This window comes from Oncorhynchus keta, chromosome 19, assembly GCF_023373465.1.
Source record: "Oncorhynchus keta strain PuntledgeMale-10-30-2019 chromosome 19, Oket_V2, whole genome shotgun sequence".
NCBI classification, from domain to species: Eukaryota; Metazoa; Chordata; class Actinopteri; order Salmoniformes; family Salmonidae; genus Oncorhynchus; species Oncorhynchus keta.
Window position 1 is genome coordinate 54,249,812 of NC_068439.1, and position 24,607 is coordinate 54,274,418.

The 24,607-nt window shown below is 41.3% G+C and overlaps 2 protein-coding genes across 2 annotated transcripts; both read right to left on the bottom strand.

Annotated features, from left to right (window-relative positions):
- Positions 1-6,810: 6,810 nt before the first annotated feature.
- LOC118398498 (protein transport protein Sec16A-like) lies at positions 6,811-12,081 on the bottom strand. Its single transcript, XM_035793886.2, has 8 exons — positions 11,934-12,081; positions 10,639-11,815; positions 10,425-10,482; positions 9,701-9,983; positions 9,273-9,502; positions 9,112-9,171; positions 8,919-9,009; positions 6,811-8,816 (listed from the first exon to the last, which is right to left on the bottom strand). The coding sequence occupies exons 4-8, from the start codon at positions 9,966-9,968 to the stop codon at positions 8,635-8,637; spliced, it is 831 nt and encodes a 276-aa protein (XP_035649779.1). The 5' UTR covers positions 9,969-9,983; positions 10,425-10,482; positions 10,639-11,815; positions 11,934-12,081; the 3' UTR covers positions 6,811-8,634.
- A 3,339-nt stretch (positions 12,082-15,420) lies between these two features.
- On the bottom strand, positions 15,421-24,607 carry LOC118398499 (cytosolic 5'-nucleotidase 1A-like). Its single transcript, XM_035793888.2, has 6 exons — positions 24,344-24,607; positions 23,893-24,060; positions 18,495-18,627; positions 18,100-18,222; positions 17,690-17,877; positions 15,421-16,003 (listed from the first exon to the last, which is right to left on the bottom strand). Exons 1-6 carry the CDS (start codon positions 24,452-24,454, stop codon positions 15,635-15,637), a joined length of 1,092 nt encoding a protein of 363 aa, XP_035649781.1. The 5' UTR covers positions 24,455-24,607; the 3' UTR covers positions 15,421-15,634.

A 24,607-nucleotide genomic window follows, 5' to 3' on the forward strand; every position in this document is an offset into this window, starting at 1 on the left:
TTGGAGGCGGCTTATGGTAGAGAAATAAACATGAAATGTATGTCCACATGCTACAGCACAAGGTGCACCTGTGTAGTGATCATGCTGTTTATATGCCACACCTGTCAAGTGAGCGGATTATCTTGCCAAAGGAGAAATGCTCACTAACAGGAATGTAAACAAATTTGTGCATAACATTTTTGAGAAATAAGCTTTTGTGCATATGGAACATTTCTGGGATCTTTTATTTCAGCTCATGAAACATGGGACCAACACTTTACATGTTGCGTTTATATTTTTGTTCAGTTTACATAGGGAATTGTTGACATGCTGTCAAATTTTTATTCTCAATTAAATGTTATTTATACTTTTTAAAATGCATTTTTCATACCTTTCTTTAATATTTTAAAGATAGAAAGATGATCGGCTATGTGTAAGTCCGGTTTGCGAGTCTCTTAACAAGATGAAATCAAAATATTTAGGCTGACATCATCCACTGTCCCAAAATGTGTATTTGTGTGATATGCAAATATGTGCATACTTAAATAAATATAACCTCATTTTCATATTTATTACAATATTTCCCAAAAAATGTTAATACAAAAAAGTGTGATATTTGTGTCCACGTTCAACTGATAACAGTTGATTGTGATATGATTAACCGTGGTGCGGTGCGTAGCCTTAAATCACACTGCCAGATTATAATGAGGTTTATGGTACTTTTTGCCCAGATATGCACTTCTTTTGCACCACAAAAATGTCACCCTATTTTTCTACTTGTCAATCCCTATCTTTGTAGTTCCTACCCTTATCAGGGTTGGGGTGAATTCTAATTCCACATGTTCCTCATTGAAAAGCATGGAAGAGAATAGGAATTGGAATTTTAGTGTACTTCTTGAATTGTCTGGAATTGACCCCAACCTTGACTCCTTAAAAATCCTTAAACTTGGAGGGATAAGCGAAATCTACATTAACAGACATGAGTGAGTGTAAGGGGAATACTGAATATACTGTGCATACTCTATTCAAATGAGAGAGCCATAGCTGTGATTTTCATCAATATTCAGCATGTTACATAACTTAGTCGATAACGCCTCTGTTCCTCTGTGTGTGCGAGAGCAGAGGGGTGTGTGTGAAAGATTATGATTGGCTATCGAGTGGCAGATAGTCAGACAGCAATGAACTCTACTTATTGCAATGGAGCAGCAGGCCAATTGAGTCACATTATACTCATCCCTGTACCAAGCTCTCCAATTTGCATGCACCCTAACTAGGGAGCCATTTAATAACATACCCCACCCAAAATGCTCGCTCGGAGCTCGTATAATGACGCCTGCTACAGTCAGCATAATCACAGAGGATCAAAGAGCCGAGATCTGAGATCAGCACGACAGCCTAGCCTAGCCCCACAGTGTATCCCTATGAAGTCAACTTAGATACAGCCATAGAGATACAGTATAATAGTGTTCAAGTTCATTCTGTGGATACAGTATATTGTGGTTTAGCTAGTATGTCTGTATTGTAAGTCTCTTGATGGGTAAAACCCAGACTCTCCCAGTCTCCAGGGTGGTCATTAGTGGTCCATCCGTTATGTAGGGCTTGAGCGATGGCTGTGCTGGGGGGGCCCTGCGCATGCGTGCCCCCTGGTGTTGGGCCCCCACACCCTGCCTGCTGCTACAGCCCAGCCGGTCCAACGGGCCCCGAGGGGCCACCAGCCTGTCTGCTGCTGGGGAGGACAGTCAAGCCTGGCCTACAGTACACGGGGCTCTGTCTCTCTATTTCTCTCTCTCTCTGTCTTTCACTCTCTGTCTGTCTGTGTTTCTCTCTATTTGTCTGTCTGTCTGTCTGTCTGTCTGTCTGTCTGTCTGTCTGTCTGTCTGTCTGTCTGTCTCTCTGTCTGTCTCTCTCTCTCTCTCTCTCTCTCTCTCTCTCTCTCTCTCTCTCTCTCTCTCTCTCTCTCTCTCTCTCTCTCTCTCTCTCTCTCTCTCTCTCTCTCTCTCTCTCTCTCTCTCTCTCTCTCTCTCTCTCTCTCTCTCTCTCTACCTATCCCCAGACATTTCTCGACAGTCTCAGTCTCTCTTATGATAAATGTTTTTAATAATCTCTTTTCAATCTCAGGAGGAGATGGGAGGTAGCCAATTTAGAAGTATTGCCCTGACAGGGAGAGACTGTCAGCCCGTGGCTGCTGCTTGGTAATGTTCTTAAAATGAATTCCTGCTATACAGGCAGTAGAGGTGGAGATAATTGGGGGATGCTTGTTCATTGGTTGCACTGTATTTTGCTCCCCATTGTCGACTGGTTCTGGGGCTCTGGGCCTACATGGACCTGCCTGGCTGGTCAGGGGGTCTCTGGAGGGAGGAGTCGGCAACAGCCGGTCGACTCGTACTAAGCTCTTGTTTATTGCAGGGAAAAGGCTGTGTGTGGCTGTACAGTATGTCTCCAAGCATTTACTATGGTATTGTCTTGTGTCTGGGAGATATGTCAGGAGACCTATTAGGTCGCTCTCCCATTCTGTCAGTCGGTCAGTCATTGATCTGTCTATCTCTCTGCATGCTGGTTATGTGACTGGCTATGTACAGTGTTGTAACAATGTGCAAGTAATTGAAGAATTAAAGGGTAATTAAATAAATAGATAAATATAGGTTGTATTTACAATGTCGTTTGTGCTCCACTGGTTTCCCCTTTCTTATGTCAACGGGCCACAAATCTTGCTGATGTGATTCCACACTGCGTTATTCCTCTATTTCTGATGTCCATCCAGTTTGATTTCTATTTGCCATATATTTGTAACTGTACTATTTCACAAATGTTCTGATCCTATATACATTCTACAGATCCTGTATGTTTTACATTGTTTATCTTGTTATTAGTCCCACCCTTCAGCTCCATTCAACCCCTCCCATCTATCTCTGAACACCATACATTTTGGATTTCTATTTGCCATGTTTTTCAACTGTGCTGTGATGCTTCACAAAAGTACTGAACATTTTTATTCTCATAGTTTCTACAGATTGTAAATTAAAGATGAACATTTTTGCTAAAATAATGATTATACTATTGATCGATTGACTATGACTTTTCAAATCACCCAGTATTGCTATCTGCAGCTTTAGTTCTAGGTAAATGTTGCAGGTCTTCAGAGTCTGTTCATTCTTAATTTGAGATCAGTCACAGTGGTCAGGTATTCTGCCACGGTGTACTCTCTGTTTAGGTCCAGATAGCATTCCAAATAGTTCTGTTTTTGATTTCTCATCATTTGGTTGGGTCTAAATGGATTTCTGTCCTGGGGCTCTGTGGGGTCAGTTTGTGTTTGTGAACAAAGCCCCAGAACCAGCTGGCTGAGAATACTCTTCTCTATGTTCCTCTCTAGGCAAGGGCTTTGTGGTGGAAGGCATGGGCATTGCTTCCTTTTAAGTGGTTGTAGAATTTATAGAATTTAACGTCTCTTTTTCTGGATTTTGATCATTAGTGGGTATCGGCCTAATTCTGCTCTGCATGCATTATTTGGCGTTTTACTTGTGCACAGAGCATATTACTGCAGAATTCTGCATGCAGTCTCAATTGGGTGTTAGTCCCATTTTATGAATCTTTGGTTGGTGAGCGGACCCCAGAACTCATAACCATATAGAGCAATGGGTTCGATAACCGATTGAACTATTTTTACCCAGATCCTAATTAGATGTTGAGTTTAATATTCCTTTTAATGGCATGGAAGGCCCTTCTTGCCTAGTCTCTAAGGTCATTCACAGCCTTGTGGAAGTGACCTGTTGTGTTGATGTTTAGGATCAGGGGGGTGTAATTCTTTGTTTTCTCAAGGGCAACAGTGTCGAGATAGAATTTGCATTTGTTGTCTGGACCTTTTTTGGAACACCATTACTTTTGTTTTACTTAGAAGACTTTGCTTATATTTTGTTTTGTTAGTTTGTCAAGGATGGTGTGCAGGGTATATACGTGGTCTGTTGATCAGTATTTTGGTAAGAAATGTTAGTTGATAGGTCAAATATATTGTTCAGGCTTCCTCCTGTTCCTAAGTTTATACCTTCACTATTGCAGGAAAACATCTTGTCTAGGAGGGATTGGATTTGTTGTTGGCCAATAGTTTTTTGGTCGGTTTCTACACTACCCTCCTTCCATCTACAGTATTTCTCAATAATATGCAGTTTGTTCAGCTTCGATGTCTCATGGTTGATTATTGCTCCGTTCAAGTAGATTATGATTTTGCTGTGATCTGATAAGGGTGTCAGTGGGCTGACTGTGAATGCTCCGAGAGACTCTGGGTTGAGGTCGGTGATAAAGTAGTCTACAGTACTACTGCCACGAGATGAGCTATATGTACAGTATACTTACCGTAGGAGTCCCCTCAAAGCCTACCATTGACTATGTACTGCGACAGAGCTGCAAGAGTTGTGACCTGTTGTTGTTGGTTATGTTGTCGTAGTTGTGTCTATGGGGGCATATGGGGGAGGGAATGCTGTCACCTCCCGGTAGCTGTTTGACCTCCTGTTTGCTGAGGGTGTCAGGTTCCTGTCCAGTTCTAGCATTTAGGTCACCACAGACTAGTACATGTCCCTGGAGCTGGAAATAATGGATCTCACCCTCTAGGATGGAGAGCTGTCTTCATTAAAGTATGGGAATATACAGTGCCTTCGGAAAGTATTCAGACGGTTTGCCTATTTTTCACATTTTGTTCGGTTACAGCCTCATTCTAAAATTGATTAAATCGTTTTCCCCCCAAATCAATGCACACACAATACCCCATAATGACAGAGCAAAAACAGGTTTTTAGAACTTGTTGCTAATTTATTTAAGAAAACACTGAAACATGACATTTACATAAGTATTCAGACCCTAAAGTACAGTAGAATAGAATACAGTAGTATTATACATATGAGATGAGTAAAGCAGTATGTAAACATAATTAAATTGACTAGTGTTCCATTATGAAAGTGGCCAGTGAATCCAAGTCTATGTATATAAGTGCAGGGTTGCGTAACTAGGTGGAAGCCGGCTAGTGATGGCTATTTAACAGTCACCAGACCAAGTCTGATGACCTTGAGAAAGAAGCTGTTTTTCAGTCTCTCGGTCCCAGCTTTGATCCACCTGTACTGACCTTGCCTTCTGGATGATAGCGGGGTGAATAGGCCGTGGCTTGGGTGGTTAATGTCCTTGATGTTCTTTTTGGCCTTCCTGTGACATCGGGTGCTGTAGGTGACCTGGAAGGCAGGTAGTTTTCCCCAGGTGATGCGTTGGGCAGACCACACCATCCTCTGGAGAGCCCTGCGGTCAATCACTCCCTTTCCTGCTGTGCCCACCCTTTCCTGCTGTGCTCTCAGGTCGTTTGTGCCTGTGTGTATTATTATGTGGCTGGGTGACCCTAGTTGGGTCTCAGACGATAAGGTCTAAGGTCTCTCTCTCTCTGTCTCTCTGTCCTAACGACCACTCTACCACAGGCTGGTGTTATTTGGGAGCCAAACATCTCGGAGTTTAAGTTATGATTTCGAGCAACATTGTGTGATAGATAAGATAAATCTCCAACCCTGAGACACAAAAGCAATCATCCTCACCACTGTATTCTCACACTCAAGAGCAGTTAATGCTATTCCTCCCGAGATAGATAATATTTTGTCAGTGAACACTACTAGGGCACTTTCCCTCTCATCTCTAGGGCTAAGTGTCTTATCAACAAAAATCCTGCTTTCTCCATTCTTTGAAAAAACACTGGCAAAGCAACCATTGATTTTAGCTTGTTTGCGGCAGTCTTTCAGAGACTCGTTCACCTGTTTCTTTTCTTTGGGCATCAAATTTGAATTGGATCTTACGAATGTGTGTTTCTTCACTTTGCTGTGGGTGTCAATAACAGGTGATTTTGTGAAAGCCATGATGGTATAGGCCTGGCAGTCAATATGACATCAATAATCCATCTCATGCTGTCGATGCCAGCAAACAGCTATAGGGGGGCTTTCCGTGCAATCGAATGAAACACAGGGATAAACTGAATAAGGTAAGACCAAGTAAGATTGGTTTCCTGGGATCTCAGTGGAACAACGCCGTTAGGTCTGCAATAACATCAGTTACTGACCAATTACAGTCCAACAAAACGTTGAACTTGGAAAACAAACATCTATTGCTTAGAGGAGCAGTGTGAAGCAGCAGGATTCGAACCGGATTTGCACAATTCAAGGCTGTTATCCCACTGAGCTAAAGCCTGGGCAATAACTCAGGGAGTCAACGCAAGTCTTCAGGTCTCAGTTTACTCACCACACCCATACAGTAGAGCAGGCCCGGACCCAGAATTAATCATTTGGACTGGCATTTGTATTCCATTGGGGGGGAATTCCCATTGTTATAGAGCATTTCAAACCCGTAATAAAATGCACAACATGCATAAGCCTACCCATGTCCACGTGGCTTGCTGCCGATCAGCTTCGGCATTACCTGTACATTGATCTCTAACTTCAGCACAATAGACAATCCCGTATATTTGTATCATGCATGGCCTGGTACCTACATGACATAGGAAACACTAACATTTAAATTAAATTCAAATGCGTTTACTTACACTCATCGCAGCTGCTTAAATCACCTTTATAATAGGCTAATGCAAATCTTTGATCGCATTTGCAGAGGAAAGATGCATTCATGACAATAATTAAGTAGATTGGGAAGCATCCAAAATGGAATTGCCTCATTATAACAATACAATGACAATAATCACTCTGTTAAATTATAGGCTATAACACATTTTTCTGTACAATTTTTGAACCAACTTGTGCGTTCAAGACCATTCGTGAAATAGTCACATTATGGTTATTTTGAACAGATCACCACCGCTTGGGTAAAATGATAGTTTATTAACAAATTCTTATCAAATAATCATATACGATCAAATTCATTGCTTCCAAACTACAATAATAATGACACAAAAAGTTACAATAACAACAACACGAAAAACAACTGCTTTAAATACAAAGATCATCTTATTTTAACATACAGAGCATCCTGGAAAGTATTCAGACCCTTTGACTTTTTCCACATTTTGTTTATGTCACAGTCTTATTCTAAAATGTATTAAATACATTTGTTTCCCCCATCAATCTATACACAATACCCCATAATGACAAAGCGAAAACAGGTTTTTTGAATTTATTGCAAAAAATGTATCAAAATTTATCAAAATAAAAACTGAAATATCTTATTCGACCTTGAGATGTTTCTACAACTTGATTGGAGTCCACCTGCAGTAAATTAAATTGATTGGACATGATTTGGAAAGGCACACACCGGTCGATATAAGGTCCCACAGTTGACAGTTTGTCAGAGCAAAAACCAAGCCATGAGGGTGAAGGAATTGTCCGTAGAGCTCAGAGATAGGATTGTGTCGAGGCACAGATCTGGGGGAGGGTACCAAAACATTTCTGGCGCATTGAAGGTCCCCAAGAACAGTGGCCAGAGACCGGACTTTCTGACAAAGTTGCTTCAACAAAATACAAAGGGTCTGAATAATTATGTAAATGTGATCTCAGTTTAAAAAAAAAAAATTAAATACATTTTCAAACATTTCGAAAAACCTGTTTTTGCTTTGTCATTACGGGGTATTGTGTGTAGATTGAGGAGGGGAAAAAACATTGTAATCCATTTTAGAATAAAAAAAATGTGGAAAAAGTCAATGGGTCTGAATACTTTCCAAATGCACTCTATACGAAGGAATCCGTTGAGAATGTCCATGTCATATCAATAAAGAGTCAATTATTTCATATCCTTGCTGTGTTGTGGCCAGATGTTTTAAGACTACTTGTTGCAGCAGATGAGGCATTCTTTTTAGCAAACCAATTTTTAATATTCATTTCGACCACGATGAAGAAAACAAGTTAAGGTAGCCTACTCTTGAACATGACATTCCGAACAATCACAAGGCTGTTTACATAACACTCCGCCCACTATTAATTTGACTCATCAAAAAGAGAAATGAGCTTCATGCTGCATTTATGATAGGTCTAAATCCCTGTCAGTCATAATTTCTTGAGACATATTTATTTTAACAAGAAAAAATGTTTTGCGGTAATTAAAACTTTCAAAATTGACAAATATCATACATTAGTGTTATAGTAACAACAACAAAAAAATCTAAGTCTTGCAAAGTTTCATTCAACCATGTATTTTATTTGGACGGGCTAGGAGGTGCGGTAGGGCAAGCATGGCTCCCTAAGGCCCACTCACAACGCTAATCCTGCAGTAATGTCATATATTGAAATATATGGTGTACAATTTAAAATGCACTTTATTTACATTTGATATTATGTTTATGAAATAGATTAATTATTTTTTAAATATATTTTGAAAAACATATGTATAAATAATATACCCATCTGTAAAGTATGTAACATAGAGAAATGTGCACAAGCAATGGGCTTGTAAAGGATGCCAGAAAACATATCAAAGCTACGTGAACATACAGACTTTTAATAACTTTTCAAAGCCCGAAATCTTATTTGATTTTGTCTTTTAAAATGCTGAAATATCAAATGATCCCTCCTGGAAAACGACCTGTGAGACAAAAATAAATAGCTTAAAAATCACTGCAACTTCAGCCAAGTGTTGCTGTATATTAAAGCTAATTAAATAAATCGTTGCAGAAGGATTGCTCAGTGTCGATTCTCAAAAGGGTAGAGTGCCTGGGCCAAGTTTCTGCCTGTCAACATCGAATGGCACAGTCATCGGTGCCATGAGTGTTGCATGCTGGGCAGGGAGCGATCCAGGACCCTGGTATGGAGGCGTTGTGGTGATCCCACCATGGTACAATAGCTTGGGATACCTGTCCCCTAGGCTTCCTTGATCTGCTGTTAGAAGGAAAGGTGTTAGCAGGAGATCATCGGAGAGGGCTATCAATGGCTGGCACAGTCTTGCGAGTTAAACCTAGTGTAGTCTAAAGCGCTATTCACCTGCTTTCATGGAGTAAGGATTCACTCCTTTGGGGAGACTAGAGTTCCCCAGATACATCCCCATCGGGGGAGGAGGTGGAACAGGCTTGTTCTGGAAAACATATCAACAAATGTGCAAATGTATTAGTAACGTTCTTACAGTTGAAATACGATGGTCATCCACTGCTTTAATGACGTGAATTAAAGTGAATACCTCAGTCTTGGGCATGGGACTTGCATCAACCCATCTGTGCAGGTTTTGATCCCAGACAATCTAAGGAAGAAGGTAATAAAGACAATGTGAATCAAGACACTGAGAAATAGATGAATCCACTATAGTGTCTCTATGCACAATATACACAACAGGTTCCTTACAGAATTAGGCTTGTCATCTGGTATCCTTGTCATCTGAGGAACTTCTTCCTTTTCACCGAAGAACCACCTGAGCCAGCCTCCACTGTTTCGTGTTTTCTGTACTGGGGGTGCTGGGCGCTGAGGTTTAGCCACCGGCCAACTGCCAGCCTGTCTCTGAGGGTTGGCCTCGAAGTGTTCTGGCTTGGTGATGGTCATTAAAGCAGGATCCGCCACATATCTACTCCGGATATCTGTGACAAGTGGGAGAAATCAAGCCACTCTGCTTGTCACCGTACAGAACAATCACTAGCTGACGGTGTAACTTGCAATGATACTTTGTTCACAACCCAAACACAAACAAGGCTCCAGGCAAATGGATGAATTGAGTTAAATCTGTTTAACGTAGACACTTAGACAACACACTCATAAGATAAGGCTTTTCTTATGACCTTTTCTCCTGGCATAGAAATCTCCACAACGTGGAGCATTCACTCCAGCGTCCCAGGATCCCACCATGGGGATGATGGGAGGTGGAGGTGGTCCATGATATTCCATCTGTTCCATTCCATTGTTTTTGATTGGGATGACGCCTTGTTGGAATGATTGGTTCTGGTTGGGATCCTCCCTCTGGATGATTCCTATCGGGAGGATTCTGTCCCACTGTGCAGGGGTGACGTTCTTCAGTTGGATCCGCTCCGCTTCAGGTGCCATAGGCATGTTGTCATCAAGGAGCTATCCAGTACAGGTGGAGTATAGGAGTTACAAAGACATCATTACCATTACCATTCCAGTCATCATCATCAACATCATCACAATCCCAGCCATCATCATCATCAATCTTCATAACATCATGACTACACATGACTCATTCTACTCTTGCGGAGACTAATCTACTACCTGAGAGAGGGCACTCTGCAACTCAGTAAACTGCCTCCCCATGGAATTCAGCTGCTCATGCATGTGGTTCATTGACTGCTGCAAGTTGTTCACCTGATTCTGGGCTCTCTGCATCTCATCCCTAGCGGTCATCAGGAAGTTAAACATGACTTTGAAATAAAGAGACCTCACCATGTCCATTGGAACATCTTTAGGATTCTTTCTCACCCAATTCTCATTTCATTAGGATTGCACCCATGTGCAGATGTTACATTGTGTTATGTAGAAAACCCTTACCCTGACATGGGCTCATGGACCAATGGGATCATTGGTATGTCTCCCTGCTCCTGGTTCACTAAAACAAAGAGGGCACCGCCTTGGTTCAGCAATGGCACATTCAGCACACCATGACTATTGGACTGTACAAATTAAGTCAAATCTTGCTCTATTGGTAGTTTTGGGAAAGTTACCAGCATTTTTCAACCTTTACATCAGTCCAGTCAGTGCTTACCTTCAGGAGAGTTATCCATGGTTAGCTTTCTCAGAAAAAGACAATCCTTGTGAAGTACACTCCGTCTGGGTCAACAATACAATGATCCACAGCCTTCAGGCAACTTTCTGTCTTGTGCTTGAATGACGGAACCAGAGAACTAGAACATAATTCTATTTCTATGGACAGAACAGCAGTGGTGTTTCTCAGTGTTCTGACATATTGAGTCATAATCACGACCGCATGACTAACAGTTCATCTAGGTTAACAACGCCATAGTAACCAAAGACTCTTCTATTGATTGTGACATAATCAAACCACAGTTGCATTTAATTCCATATCATGTGGAATTGAGATTGAATATGAGGATGAGGATACTATGAGGATTATTCTGTCCAATGCCAGAATCAGGACCCAGGAAACCACAAGGCCTAAATGGAACACTGACATTTGCACTGTGGAAAAGTAAAGCCATTCTAAAAACCCACTGAAACTCAATACATCTAAGTTTTTAAATATGTACAGAACCATCTTTGTTACACTAGAAGTCTATAGTAGAGTCATTGCTGAACGTCTGCTTCCAACTCTGTGTTATAGGCCAATGTCTTATAAAAAAATATGTTAACACTAAACAACTGAATAAGTTCCTCTATAAATAGACCTACAATAAGTTACAGTGAGTTGATAGTCATTTGGTTGAATTACAGTATTTTAGGCCCCTCCCAGATTTTGGTTGGTGACCTGGATAATGTTGCTGCTGTGGGAATCATCCTGCTCCTTCTTGTAAGGAACGGGGCCAGCTGACCTCAATACATGTCATTATCATATCACAGTTTCCTGTTGGCAAGAAGCAGCCGTATCACTGTGTGTGTGTCAGTCCTACGTAACACAGCCTAAAGAAGTGCAACATGCTAGCTCCCTGGCAGCACGATACAGTCAAGTGCTGTTGCTGTTGTTGACATCCCTGTAGACACCAAAACATCCCCATCCCATCCCGACACACACTTATCACCAACAGACAGCGTTCATACAAACCCCTCTTCAGAGATTATCCAAAATAAACCCCACATAGCCACACGCCCCAATCCATCTCCTATCGTTGAGACCCCCGCCCCCCTTACCTTCTGTTTCCGTCCACAGACATGATAACACTCACCTTCTTCTTCTTCTTCTTGATGTTCTTGGGCTTGAACTCATTCTGGGAAGCACAAACACATACAGGTCAATCCCAGACATCCATGGCAGCAGAGCAACAACCACAATCAACCATCTGTTGCATAGGTAGGTGCATATTGGTAGTGGATGTGGTGAATTACCTATTTTACAAAGTAAAATGCTTTGAATAAACACCATGATCTCCACCTTCACACAAGAATACACCCACACAGCTAATTATAGTGCCTGTGTGATGAGGACGAGGTGTATCTCATAGAACCCCGCGGGGTTACTTTGTGCCTCTAATCCTTTGTTATGATTTGTGTCTTAAACAAGCAGCGTCTACTCAGTCCTCCTAGTGTCAGCACCCAGAGTATCCATGGCAACTGCCAGCTGGGCCCAGCTCATGGAGATGCAGTCTGTTGCCCAACAGGCAGAAAAGATACCTCGCGTACACTAAATAGTGTGAATGACAGTGCTCTCCTATGGGGCGTTCCTCCAAGTGCATGGAAGAGGGTTTTGATCAACTCTGGTTCCAGCAGGGGGAGGCTGATTGATGCAAGATTTGACTCCAGGATCTGAATGGGTTTTAGACATTTGATTGCTACAGTTCACGTGAGAGCAAAAAATGCTAAAGCAAAGGCCAATGTAAACACCACAAACCAGTGAACAAAACAATTCAGCTATTTTATAGCCATCAGCACCATCTATTGGTGATATTTGATAATAGATTAAAAAAACAAATTGACCGTTCTAATCTATTTCTAACCTATATTCAACACCGTACTGCTATACGCACACGATAAACTCTTTATTCTCAGTTAAAAGCAACAACAATAAAAAAATACAATCTTGATATTCTTAAGTATAGAAATTAGAGTTAAAAGAATGTGAATAATTCCTCAAAAATGTGTTATGTAAAAAAAAAAAAAAAAATACATGTGCAACATGAAATAGACTTCCTTTTGCATAATGTTTATTTCAATTTGAAACTGTAAGCATAACGCCTGACGTAACATTTTACAAGTGGAACAGTAGATATGGTCAACTAGCTTTCTTGACATTGTGATAGAGCCTGATACAGCTTCACCTGCAAGTTAGGTTAATTGCGTTTACAATGTCATGTCATTTTATGGAATAGGAAAAATGAATATATTAGATAAATGAATGGATAGTAAAAAGTGGAATAGATATTAAGTGTAAATAAGTGTAATAAAGCCTGTTTTATATGGTAGCCTGTGCATGAAAACCAAAATGCTTTACTTTCATATCAATAAGTATTCTACAGTTGAAGTCGGAGGTTTACATACACTTTAGGTTGAAGTCATTAAAACTTGTTTTTCAACCACTCCACAAATGTATTGTTAAAAAACTATAGTTTTGAAAAGTCGGTTAGGACATCTACTTTGTGCATGACACGGGTCATTTTTCCAATATTTGTTAACAGACAGATTATTTCACTGTATCACAATTCCAGTGGGTTAGAAGTTTACATACACTTAGTTGACTTTGCCTTTAAACAGCGTGGGAAATTCCAGAAAATTATGTGATGGATTTAGAAGCTTCTGATAGGCTAATTGACATAATTTTAGTAAATTGGATGTTTTTCAAGGTCTACCTTCAAACTCAGTGCCTCTTTGCTTGACATCATCGGAAAATCAAAAGAAATCATCCCAAAAAAATGTAGACCTCCACAAGTCTGGTTCATCCAAACGCCTGGTACCACGTTCATCTGTACAAACAATTGCATGCAAGTATAAACACCATGGGACCACGCAGACGTCATACCGCTCAGGAAGGAGACGCATTCTGTCTCCTAGAGATTAATGTACTTTGGTGCGAAAAGTGCAAATCAATTTCAGAACAGCAGCAAAGGACCTTGTGAAGATGCTGGAGGAAACAGGTACAAAATTATCTAAATCCACAGTAAACCGAGTCCTATATCGACATAACCTGAAACCACCATAAAAAAAGACAGACTACAGTTTGCAAATGCTCATGGGGACAAAGATCGTACTTTCTGTAGAAATGTCCTCTGGTCTGACGAAAGAAAAATAGAGCTGTTTGGCCATAATTGCCATCGTTATGTTTGGAGGAAAGAGGGGGATGCTTGCAAGCCGAAGAACACCATACCAACCGTGAAGCACGGGGGTGGCAGCATCATGTTGTGGGGGTGCTTTGCTGCAGGGGGGACTGGTGCACTTCACAAAATATATAGCATCATGAGGATTGAAATTATGTGGCTATATTGAAGCAACATCTCAAGCCATCAGTCAGTAAGTTAAAGCTTGGTCACAAATGGGTCTTCCAAATTAACAATGACCCCAAGCATACTTCCAAAGTTGTTGCAAAATGGCTTAAGGACAACAAAGTCAAGATATTGGAGTGGCCATCACAAAGCCCTGACCTCAATCCCATAGAAAATGTGTGGGCAGAACTGAAAAAACGTGTGCGAGCAAGGAGGCCTACAAACCTCAGTTACACCAGCTCTGTCAGGAGGAATGGGCCAAAATTCACCCAACTTATTGTGGAAGGCTCCCTGAAACATTTGAACCAAGTTAAACCATTTAAAGGCAATGCTACCAAATACTAATTGACTGTATGTAAGCTTCTGACCCACTGGGCATTGTGGTGAAAGAAAAAAAAGCTGAAATGAATCACTCTATTATTCTGACATTTCACATTCTTAAAATAAAGTGGTGATCCTAACTGACCTAAAACAGGCAATTTTACTAGGATTAAATGACAGGAATTGTGAAAAACTGAGTTGAAATGTACTTGGCTAAGGTGTATGTAAACTTCCGACTTCAAATGTACCTTATAAATGCTCCCTTTCATACCTTTACTATGCACATATCCTTAACGTTCCTCTACGCAAAGAATCTCAAAGCTATGATAAACCGCAGTACACAAAACCATGACATGCATGGGCAGAAGTCTAGATGCAGGAGTGTCGAGAATATACAGGTCAAAATAAAGGAAACAGTCAAATAAAATGGCTTAATAGGACGTTGGGCCACCACAAGCCAGAACAGCTTCAATGTACCTTGGCGTAGATTCTACAAGTGTCTGGAACTCCTTTGGAGGGACGAGACACCGTTGTTCCTTGAGAAGTTTTGTTGATGGAAAACGCTGTCTCAAGCGCCACTCCAGAGTTTCCCATAGCTGTCCAATTGGGTTGAAATCTGGTGACCGAGATGGCCATGGCATATGGTTTACATAGTTGTCATGCTATGCTCGTCAAATAATTCAGTGCCTACTTGTGCCCTGTGGATGGGGGCATAGCGATGGTAGGCAAAAATAATGGCATGCCCAGCATTTGTTTTATACAGGATGGGATGCTAATTGATTAATTAACTCCGGAACCACACCTGTGTGGAAGCAACTAATTTCAATATACTTTGTATCCCTCATGTACGCAACTGTTTCCATTATTTTGACATTTTACTGTAAAATACATGTTTGTCTCTGCAGCAAATGTCCTTCTCTAAAGATATAAAACACTTCCCTGTGTGAAATGTGAACACACTTCATGAAATACATTTTCACACAAAAACTAGATAGTACATTCTGTAATTAACAACTGGAATATGATGAATATTGCAGAAAAGTATTCTCCCTTTTCTTCTTATGAAACAGAACATTAGGTGACATTGTAAACTTGTTTTATTTTAGCAAAAATCCCTGAGGTGAGTAGTACATTTTTACTACAGTATATGCTGATACAAATATTTTAGTAGCAGTAGCTTTATTTAAAAAAATACAAAATCCAGCACAAAACAAAAACGACTGCTGATGACAGGGTTGTGCGCAACGAACTATTTGCATAATGTATTCTACATTCCCACCCCTAGGAGGCTCACTACGTCGTGTCTTTGGCAGGCTGCTCAATAAATATCCCCTTGTGGTACTTCTGTCCAATCCCATAAGGCACGTGTGCAGCGATAGTCCCCAGCTCCTTGGCACCTTCAATGTGGAACATCTGGTCATCAAAGAAGATGTGAGGCTGGATCTTCTGCAGGAGAGGCCCTTTAGGGGCCCCGGCTAGGAACAGGGCCTCATCTATCTCCAGGCCCCAACTCCTGAGTGTCTTGAGGACGCGGACCCCTGAGCTGGCTGCACTGCGGGATGTTACTAGGTAGGTACGAATGGGGCAGGTCATACGCTCGTTCTTGGCGTAGAACTTCCTCTGGAGCATCCCCAGCGCCTCCAGGAAACACTTTAAGGGACCCTGAGTGAATGAACGAGACATAGGGTTGGCATTGCATCATTTTTGTATTTAAAAAAAAAAAAAAAAATCTAAGCAAATAAAACATAAATGGGTTCAACTTTATTTGGACATTCTCCTATCATAGATGGTCTTTAGACACTCAAACTATCACCAATCAATCAACTACCACGGATGATACGCAACAACTTACAAGGGTTAAGGTTAGGTCTCGGATTAGAGTAAGTGGGTGTGTTAGTTAAAACGTTTGTTGATAGTAAGTTGAACATCTATAATAGAGGTCGACCGATTAAACGGAATGGGCGATTAATTAGGGCCGATTTCAAGTTGTCATAACAAACGGAAATCGGTATTTTTGGACACCGATTTGGCAGATTTAAAAAATATTTTTTACACCATTATTTAACTAGACAAGTCAGTTAAGAACACATTCTTATTTTCAATGACGGCCTAGGAACGGTGGGTTAACTGCCTCGTTCAGGGGCTGAACAACAGATTTTTACCTTGTCAGCTCGGAGGATTCAATCTTGCAGTTAACTAGTCCAACGCTCTAACCACCTGATTACATTGCACTCCACGAGGAGACTGCCTGTTATGCGAATGCAGTAAGCCAAGGTAAGTTGCTAGCTAGCAATAAACTTATCTTAGCAAAAACAATCAATCATAATCACAGTTAACTACACATGGTTGATGATATTACTAGTTTATCTAGCATGTCCTGCGTTGCATATAATTGATGTGGTGCGTATCGTTGCGCCAATGTGTACCTAACCATAAACATCAATGCCTTTCTTAAAATCAATACACGGAAGCATATATTTTTTTCAACTGCATATTTAGCTAAGAAATCCAGGTTAGCAGGCAATATTAACCAGGTGAAATTGTGTCACTTCTCTTGCGTTCACTGCACGCAGAGTCAGTGTATATGCAAGTGTTTGGGCCGCCTAATTTGCCAGAATTTTACGTAATTATGACATAACATTGCTCAACCTTCAATGTAACAGGAATATTTAGACTTATGGATGCCACCCGTTAGATAAAATACGGAACGGTTCCGTATTTCACTGAAAGAATAAATGTCTTGTTTGCGAGATGATGGTTTCCGGATTCCACCATATTAATGACTTAAGGCTCGTATTTCTGTGTGTCATTATGTTATAACTAAGTCTATGATTTGATAGAGCAGTCTGACTGAGCGGTGGAAGGCAGCAGCGGGCTCGTAAGCATTCATTCAAACAGAACTTGTGCGTTTTGCCAGCAGCTCTTCGTTGTGCGTCAAGCATTGCGCTGTTTATGACTTCAAGTTTATCAACTCCCGAGATTAGGCTCGTGTAACCGATGTGAAATGGCTAGCTAGTCAGCGGGGTACGCGCTAATAGCGTTCCAAACGTCACTCGCGCCCCTTGCTCTGCATGGGTAACGCTGCTTCGAGGGTGGCTGTTGTCGATGTGTTCCTGGTTCGAGCCCAGGGAGGAGCGAGGAGAGGGATGGAAGCTATACTGTTACACTGGCAATACTAGAGGCTTTTTTTGGTCCTCCAATAATCGGTATCGGCGTTAAATCATAATCGGTCGACCTCTAATCTATAACCCTCTATAGGGAGACTCCAAATAAAGTGTTACCCATCGAAAAAAAGTGAATCAGAAACGAAAAGCTACAAGAAAAATGGAGGCATGTACTCTCGAACACCTGTGCAAGAGGTTTGTTCTCAAACTCCTTCTCGTGCTCAAAGAACGTGTCCAGGCCGTGTTGTTTCACGATGATCTCCGACTCATCAGAGAAGAGGACGGCGTCCCCGTCAAAGGCAACTTTCAGCTGTGTGTCGGATAGCTGGTTCTCCACATCTCCGGACGCAAACGTGGTCGCTGCTGCAATGCCTATTTATAAAGACATAAGGGGCTTATACATGCTCATAACAATGGTATCATAATGTATTACATCTGTAGGCTATATTATACCTATAAAACGTTCCCACAATGTACGTCTACAGTTTTTATTTATTTATTTTTTAATAACTCTGTTACAAACGCAGTATTCAAGCTAAACTAAAACAGTTTAATCCCTATAGGACAATAAAGGAAAGTAGCATTATCAATTACCCTCCTCAATGGCCTCGATGACCTGCTCTCCATCCGTTGAGAGGTACAGGTTGGTCATGTAGGCCTTCAGGTAGCCAATAGGGCTTTCCCCTCCCGTCATACAGAATCTTTCAATGGTTAAATCTGTCAGGGAGAGTGAAAAACAAAAACATATCAGAACCCAATAGAAATCTGATAGTATCGTCATCAGGCTGGTAGCCAAAGATGGCCACTATAACATCCACACAAAACAGCTATTTAACTATTAATAAAAAAACATTTGGTCAAAAATACCAGTCATTCAGTGAAATGCAGCACAGAAGGAGTGAGTCTTATAACCAAAGAAATATAATTACTAGTCATTGTATTTCTCTGCTTATAGCACTGTAGTATGGCTGAGCGTGTCGACCACGAACCGTAGTGGTTGATGCTGTTGATGAGGCGCACCCCGACCTGGGCATGGTTATTCGTCATCAGGACGATGTCAAACAACTCGTCACTGTCGGGGGGGTAGAGCCGCCTCAGCCGTGCGTTCACATTCATCAGAGCCTGCAGTGTGTGTGTGTGTGTGTGTGTGTGTGTTTTTAGGACAGAATTGACACGGATAAAGTCAAAACCTGACTGGCGGGTACTAGAGCAACTACTTACAGGTGGTTTCTTCAGACTATTTAGTTCCAAGTTGCAACATATACATATGCAGGCAGGCACACTCACATGTACTGATAAATGCACAGGGGTGGAAGGGGATAAGAATTCGGCCCGGGCATTTTATCCACACCAGCCCACGTCGCTGTATAAACCACCATCATGCTACCACCCCCGGTAAGGCCACCAACCACACACACTATACCCTGACAGGCAATAGTGCTGACATTACATTGGTAGTACAAATCAGCGTTTCTCAACCATTTTCTGTTCCAGTGACTGGCAACACATTGTCCTCCTCTTTTATCCAGCTCATGTTTTAAAAAAATGATGTATTTCCAGTGGTGTTTTTACAACTCACCACTATAACTGGGCCTCTTCTCTAACCATGTTGGTTTGCCACCCTGTTGTGCTGTCTATTAGTCTAAGCATCTTCTCTGCTGTCACCCTGTGCTGCTTTTCTTCTGTCTGCTTAAGCATTAGATGTTATAAAAGCCAAGCTAACGACTTAGGCTCTATTGCAAACTCGTGCCCGTCGTACATGTGCTCCTGAATCAGCAAGGCCCACGTTGGTGGTTCACACCAACATGGATTAAACCTTGATCTAACCCAGTTTAAGAGCTCTAATAATCTTGGCGCAACAAATTTCACATTTAAATTAAATCTTTCCTCTAATCTAAGTTTAGTTTTCACTTCAAACCTGTTGCTCAACGAATAAAAAAAAAAATATTACCTTAGATTGGAGATTAATTCTAAACTGCCACTTGAGGTGGTTTAACTGATAAAATGGCTGCACAGCTACTGTGGAGAAACCAAAATGACAAGAGTTCCTCAGAGATTAATTAGAGACAGGGTGAATCCTGTTGCGTGTTATGATAATTAACAAATGATTAGTAGGCTATTTACGTGCCCATTTTGTACAATTAAATTATGAGCTTATGACATGCCCAGCCTTGGTACGAATGATGTTATGCAACAACCTAAACGGGCCTGATAACGGTAACATTGTAGTGAAGTTGCATTAACGTTAGTTTTAATGTGCATTATAGGCATTGATATTTACCAGTTATTTAGGCTTACTAAATATTGCTGGGTTGAGTTGTGGGTGGTCATCATAGGAGTTATGGAGAGGGGCAAACTGCTGGGGAATCATCTCACATATCTCCTGGGTGATGGGATCAATTGCCTTGGACAGAGGCCCCCCTCTGAAGAAGTGTAACATTGTTTCATCTAACATGTACAAGCAGGAATGCATGACTCAATGCAACCTAACCCAGTAATTGTCATGTATTATGGGTTGATAATTAGACTATAGCTGCTATATTTGTCAAAAAAGGACTCCAGATTCTTTTTTTTTTAGTTCAATAGAGATGATACATCGTAATGTTCAAAACCTGAGGAAGTGGAAACTCAAAACAAAATGAACTAGATCGATAACTAACACCCACTGCTAGTAGCCATGTATTCAACCAACAGTACATTTTATGTCCTAAAGCACTTTGCATTTGTAGGCTACTACCCATGTGACCTATAGGCCTACACTACACTTGCAATGTCCTTTGCGCATTTCGCACGTGTACCACTCCATATCTCAAAGCCATATGAAATATCTAGGTGGTAAAATAATTGCTATTGAGCGTTGAGAAATACAAATGATACCTGCAGAAAGCGGAGGCCCTCCAATCGTCAACCAGGAAAAGGGGGACAAAGCTTCCAAAGCTGTGTTTTCCCCCCCAATTACATTTTGAAATGTCATACGATTAGAACATATTTTTCTCTCAAGTGCATTAGGGTGGGGGTGGGGGGGAGGAGAGTGGCTTGCTCATTACAGAAGCAGGCCCCAGTGAAAACAGGCACAGGGCATACACTTTCATTACAGGAATCATGAGGCTAATGCACTTTACTGTTTGCCAAAATCATGGTTTTAGCTGCAAAAGAAAATGACATTTTGAGTGAGAAGAAATGTAAAATGTGCTCTTCCTAAGTTTATAGGCAGTGACACCCACCCTTACAGTTTATGATCCATGATGTCTGTCTAACTGATGACAGTGTCAGAACAAGTATCTTCAGCTATGCCGCGTTTCACTTTGAATAGGAGTTTGCATGACCTTAGCCTATCAGAAAATCAGGCCTGCCCATCTTGGCAGATTAGTATAACAGAAATTACACAAATAAAACCAACAAATTAACTGGTCCAGCCCATCTGGCATTTCCCAGAATTGCCAGATGTCTAGGGGCAGTTTGGACAGTCGGCTACATGTGCTAATTAGCTAAATGAGTCTTCGAACACAAACAGACGCCACAAACATGTCACTGAAAAACACTGTTGGCTGCAACTGTGTTAACATTGGAGTCAACCTGTAGTAAATTCAATTGATTGGACATGATTTGGAAAAGGACACACTTCTCTAAATAAGGTTCCACAGTTGACAGTGCATGTCAGAGCAAAAACCAAGCCATGAGGTCGAAGGAATTGTCCGTAGAGCTCAGAGACAGGATTGTGTCAATGCACAGATCTAGGGAAGGATACCAAAACCTTTCTGCGGCATTGAAGGTCCCCAAGTACACAGTGGTCTCCATCATTCATAAATGGATGATGTTTGGAACCACAGGCTGGCTGCCTGGCCAAACTGAGAAATTGGGGGAGAAGGGCCTTGGTTAGGGATGTGACCAAGAAACCGATGGTCACTCAGACAGAGCTCCTCTGTGGAGATGGGAGAACCTTCCACAGAAGCCACTCCTCAGTAAAAGGCACATGACAGCCTGCTTGGTGTTTGCAAAAAGGTACCTAAAGACTCGCAAACCATGAACTCATTGGCCTGAATGCCAAGCTTCACGTCTGGAGGAAACCTGGCACCATCCCTACCGTGAAGCATGGTGGTGGCAGCATTATGCTGTGGGGATTCTTTTCAGCAGCAGGGAGTGGTAGACTAGTCAGGATCATGGGGGGGGGGGAAATGAACAGAAGTACAGACAGATCCTTAATGAAAAGGTTCACCTTCCAACAGGAAAATGACCCTAAGCACACAGTCAAGACAATGCAGGAGTGGCTATGGGACAAGTCTCCAAGTGTCCTAGAGTGGCCCAGCCAGAGCTCAAACCAGATCGAACATCTCTGGAGAGACCTGAAAATAGCTGTGCAGCAACTCTCCCCATCCAACCTGACAGAAGTTAAGAGGATCTGCAGAGAAGAATGGGAGAAACTCCCCAAATACAGGTGTGCCAAGATTGTAGCGTCATACCCAAAAAGACTTAATGATGTAATCGCTGCCAAAGGTGCTTCAACAAAGTACTGAGTAAAGGGTCTGAATACTTATGTAAATGTGATGGTTGCTTAAAATATAACTATTTCTAATAACCTGTTTTTGCTTTGTCATTATGGGCTATTCTGTGTAAATTGAGGAACAAAAAACAACTATTTTAGATAAAGGCTGAAATGTAACAAAATGTGGAAAAAGTGAAGTTCTGAATACTTTCCGAATGAATTGTATATCTACCGCAGTCATATACCCTTGAAAGCACCTCAGCTATGACATGTTTGTCTGTCTAAGGTACACCATTTTTAAAATGCCGAATTGCTACGCCATTTTACTTGTCTGTAAAGGAATGCCACTTTTGAAACGGAATAACGTCAATCACTAGCCGACCAGAAATGTCAATCAAATAATCACGAGCTGCTTGCGCGCAGACCACTCTCTCCAAAATAAAGTACTTTGAAATGTGTTAAATACCATGACATTTGAAAGAAAACAGCCACTAGGAATGAACTCCTAAGATTCAGTATTTCTGGAAAGGAGGAGACTGATTAGTTACTGTACTTCGTAACACAAACACTTGCATCTTTCATAATGAGCTACAAAGGGTCGGGGGGAGAGAGAAGAGAGGGGCACAGTATAGGTAGGTCAGCCACCAGGCAGAACTATGCACTAGGCTTATCTATCTGCAATCAAAAGTTGGATCTGGCACCTTCAGTAAAGAAAGGCCTATCATCAATAAATAAGCTAGGATATTCTACACGCAAATGACCAAAAGACTGAACACACAATTTGCAAAGAGAAAGAGCAGGCTAGCCAACTGTACTGTAAATGTTTCTTAAATTTTAAGGATCCATATTTTTGTTTAAACATTTTAACGTTCACACCCCCTCATAGACTTAAACAAATTATGATGACTTTCACAGACTTTCCTCCAACCTATCAGAGCTCTTGCAGTATGGACTAACATCTTGTCCAGCCAAGGATCAGAGAATTAATCTAGTTCTGAAAGCATAAGCTACAGCTAGCACTGCATAAAGTGTGGTGAGTAGTTGACTCAGAAAGTAGTAGTTGACTCAAAGAGAGACAATCGAACAGTTAAATTAATTTCTTCCAAAAATTAATAAGAAGCAGAGAGAGCTAGCTATGTTTCTTTGTATTTTTTCCCCTTCAGAGTCTACCTTTCACTTACTTAGCTAGTTAATGCAGTTCATTTAGCCTACTCAACAACCTGCCTCAGAGAGGACTGCTATTTATGCAAGCTGGCCAAGCTTACCTTGACTTGCATTAATTTGGTGTACTGCGTGATTGTACACATGGATTGTATTGTGGGTTTACTAATGTTTTTTTGCCTGGTCACAGGCAGCTGTTGTGAACTGAAGTCCACATTCGAGTATCATGTAGTAGCCTAAACCTATCGATGTTACATTGAGCTGGGTGAATGGAATATGAATGACAGCCGTCCAATATGCTTGCATTCGTGAAATTATGTTGATGTGATATGAAAGTAGGGGGCTGTGTTTCTAGAATCTCAATGCAATTGAGAATCGATCTGTGTTTAAATTCATATTTTGGCTGTTTTTGTTGCCAGAGCCAATTTGCCTATAAACAGAATCTAATACCCCTTACCAAAATGATTGCAGTCAGAGTGCAGTATAACTGTAGTTAAAATGCAGTATAACTGCAGGAGGCTGAAAATACTACATCCAAAATAACTTTTTTACCGCAGTAATTTCAGTATAACCGCAGTTCTGCAATCTGCGTCCGAAATACCACAGTCGACTGCAGTTAGTGCACTTTTACTGCAGTTTCAAAACTGCAATAATAATAATAATAGTACGGGCACACTCTGCCTTTTCCTCGCACAGACATGGCGGTAGGCAATGTCCTTCAATCACTCTCTGAATTAACCTACCTTCACTAGAGGAAACGCCACCCCTGGCATGAGCGGCTCATTGTCGTGCTCCTGTTGATAGGCCACATACTTCTCGACCCCATCTTCTTTGTAGATCTTCCCCTCTGCAACCATGTTGAACAGGGAGCGAGAGGAGATGGCGATAGTAACGGCATACTGGGGTTTGGGCTGTTTGCAAAACAGAATAAAATTACGATACGAGATTAGCAGCAAATATACCCGTATTGACACTTCTTTTATCTGCAAACAATATTTTTATTTTACCTTTATTTAACTAGGAAAGTCAGTTAAGAACAAATTCTTATTTTCAATGACGGCCTAGGAACAGTGGGTTAACTGCCTGTTCAGGGGCAGAACGACGGATTTGTACCTTGTCAACTCGGGGGTTTTGAACCAACACTCAAACCACTAGGCTACCCCTGCCGCCCCAATATGCGAATGTATCACTTACAGGTTTAGGTTTGTTTGTTTTTAAACGGTCAAAAAAGGCTTTTGCTGCTGCCCAGTCCCTTTCCTCTCCAGCCTCCGTGGCTGTTGGACCGGTAGTTTTGCTTTCAGTCATATTTGGCCTGGAATTGAAACGTTTTTAGTCTGATAATTCCGTAACAACGATTACCAATGTAGACAACCCGACCAAGAGACAACAGGAAAGTTTGCGGAAACGCTTGCGTGACGTTGAAAATGTTCGTGTGTTTTTACCCATGATGCTCAATCA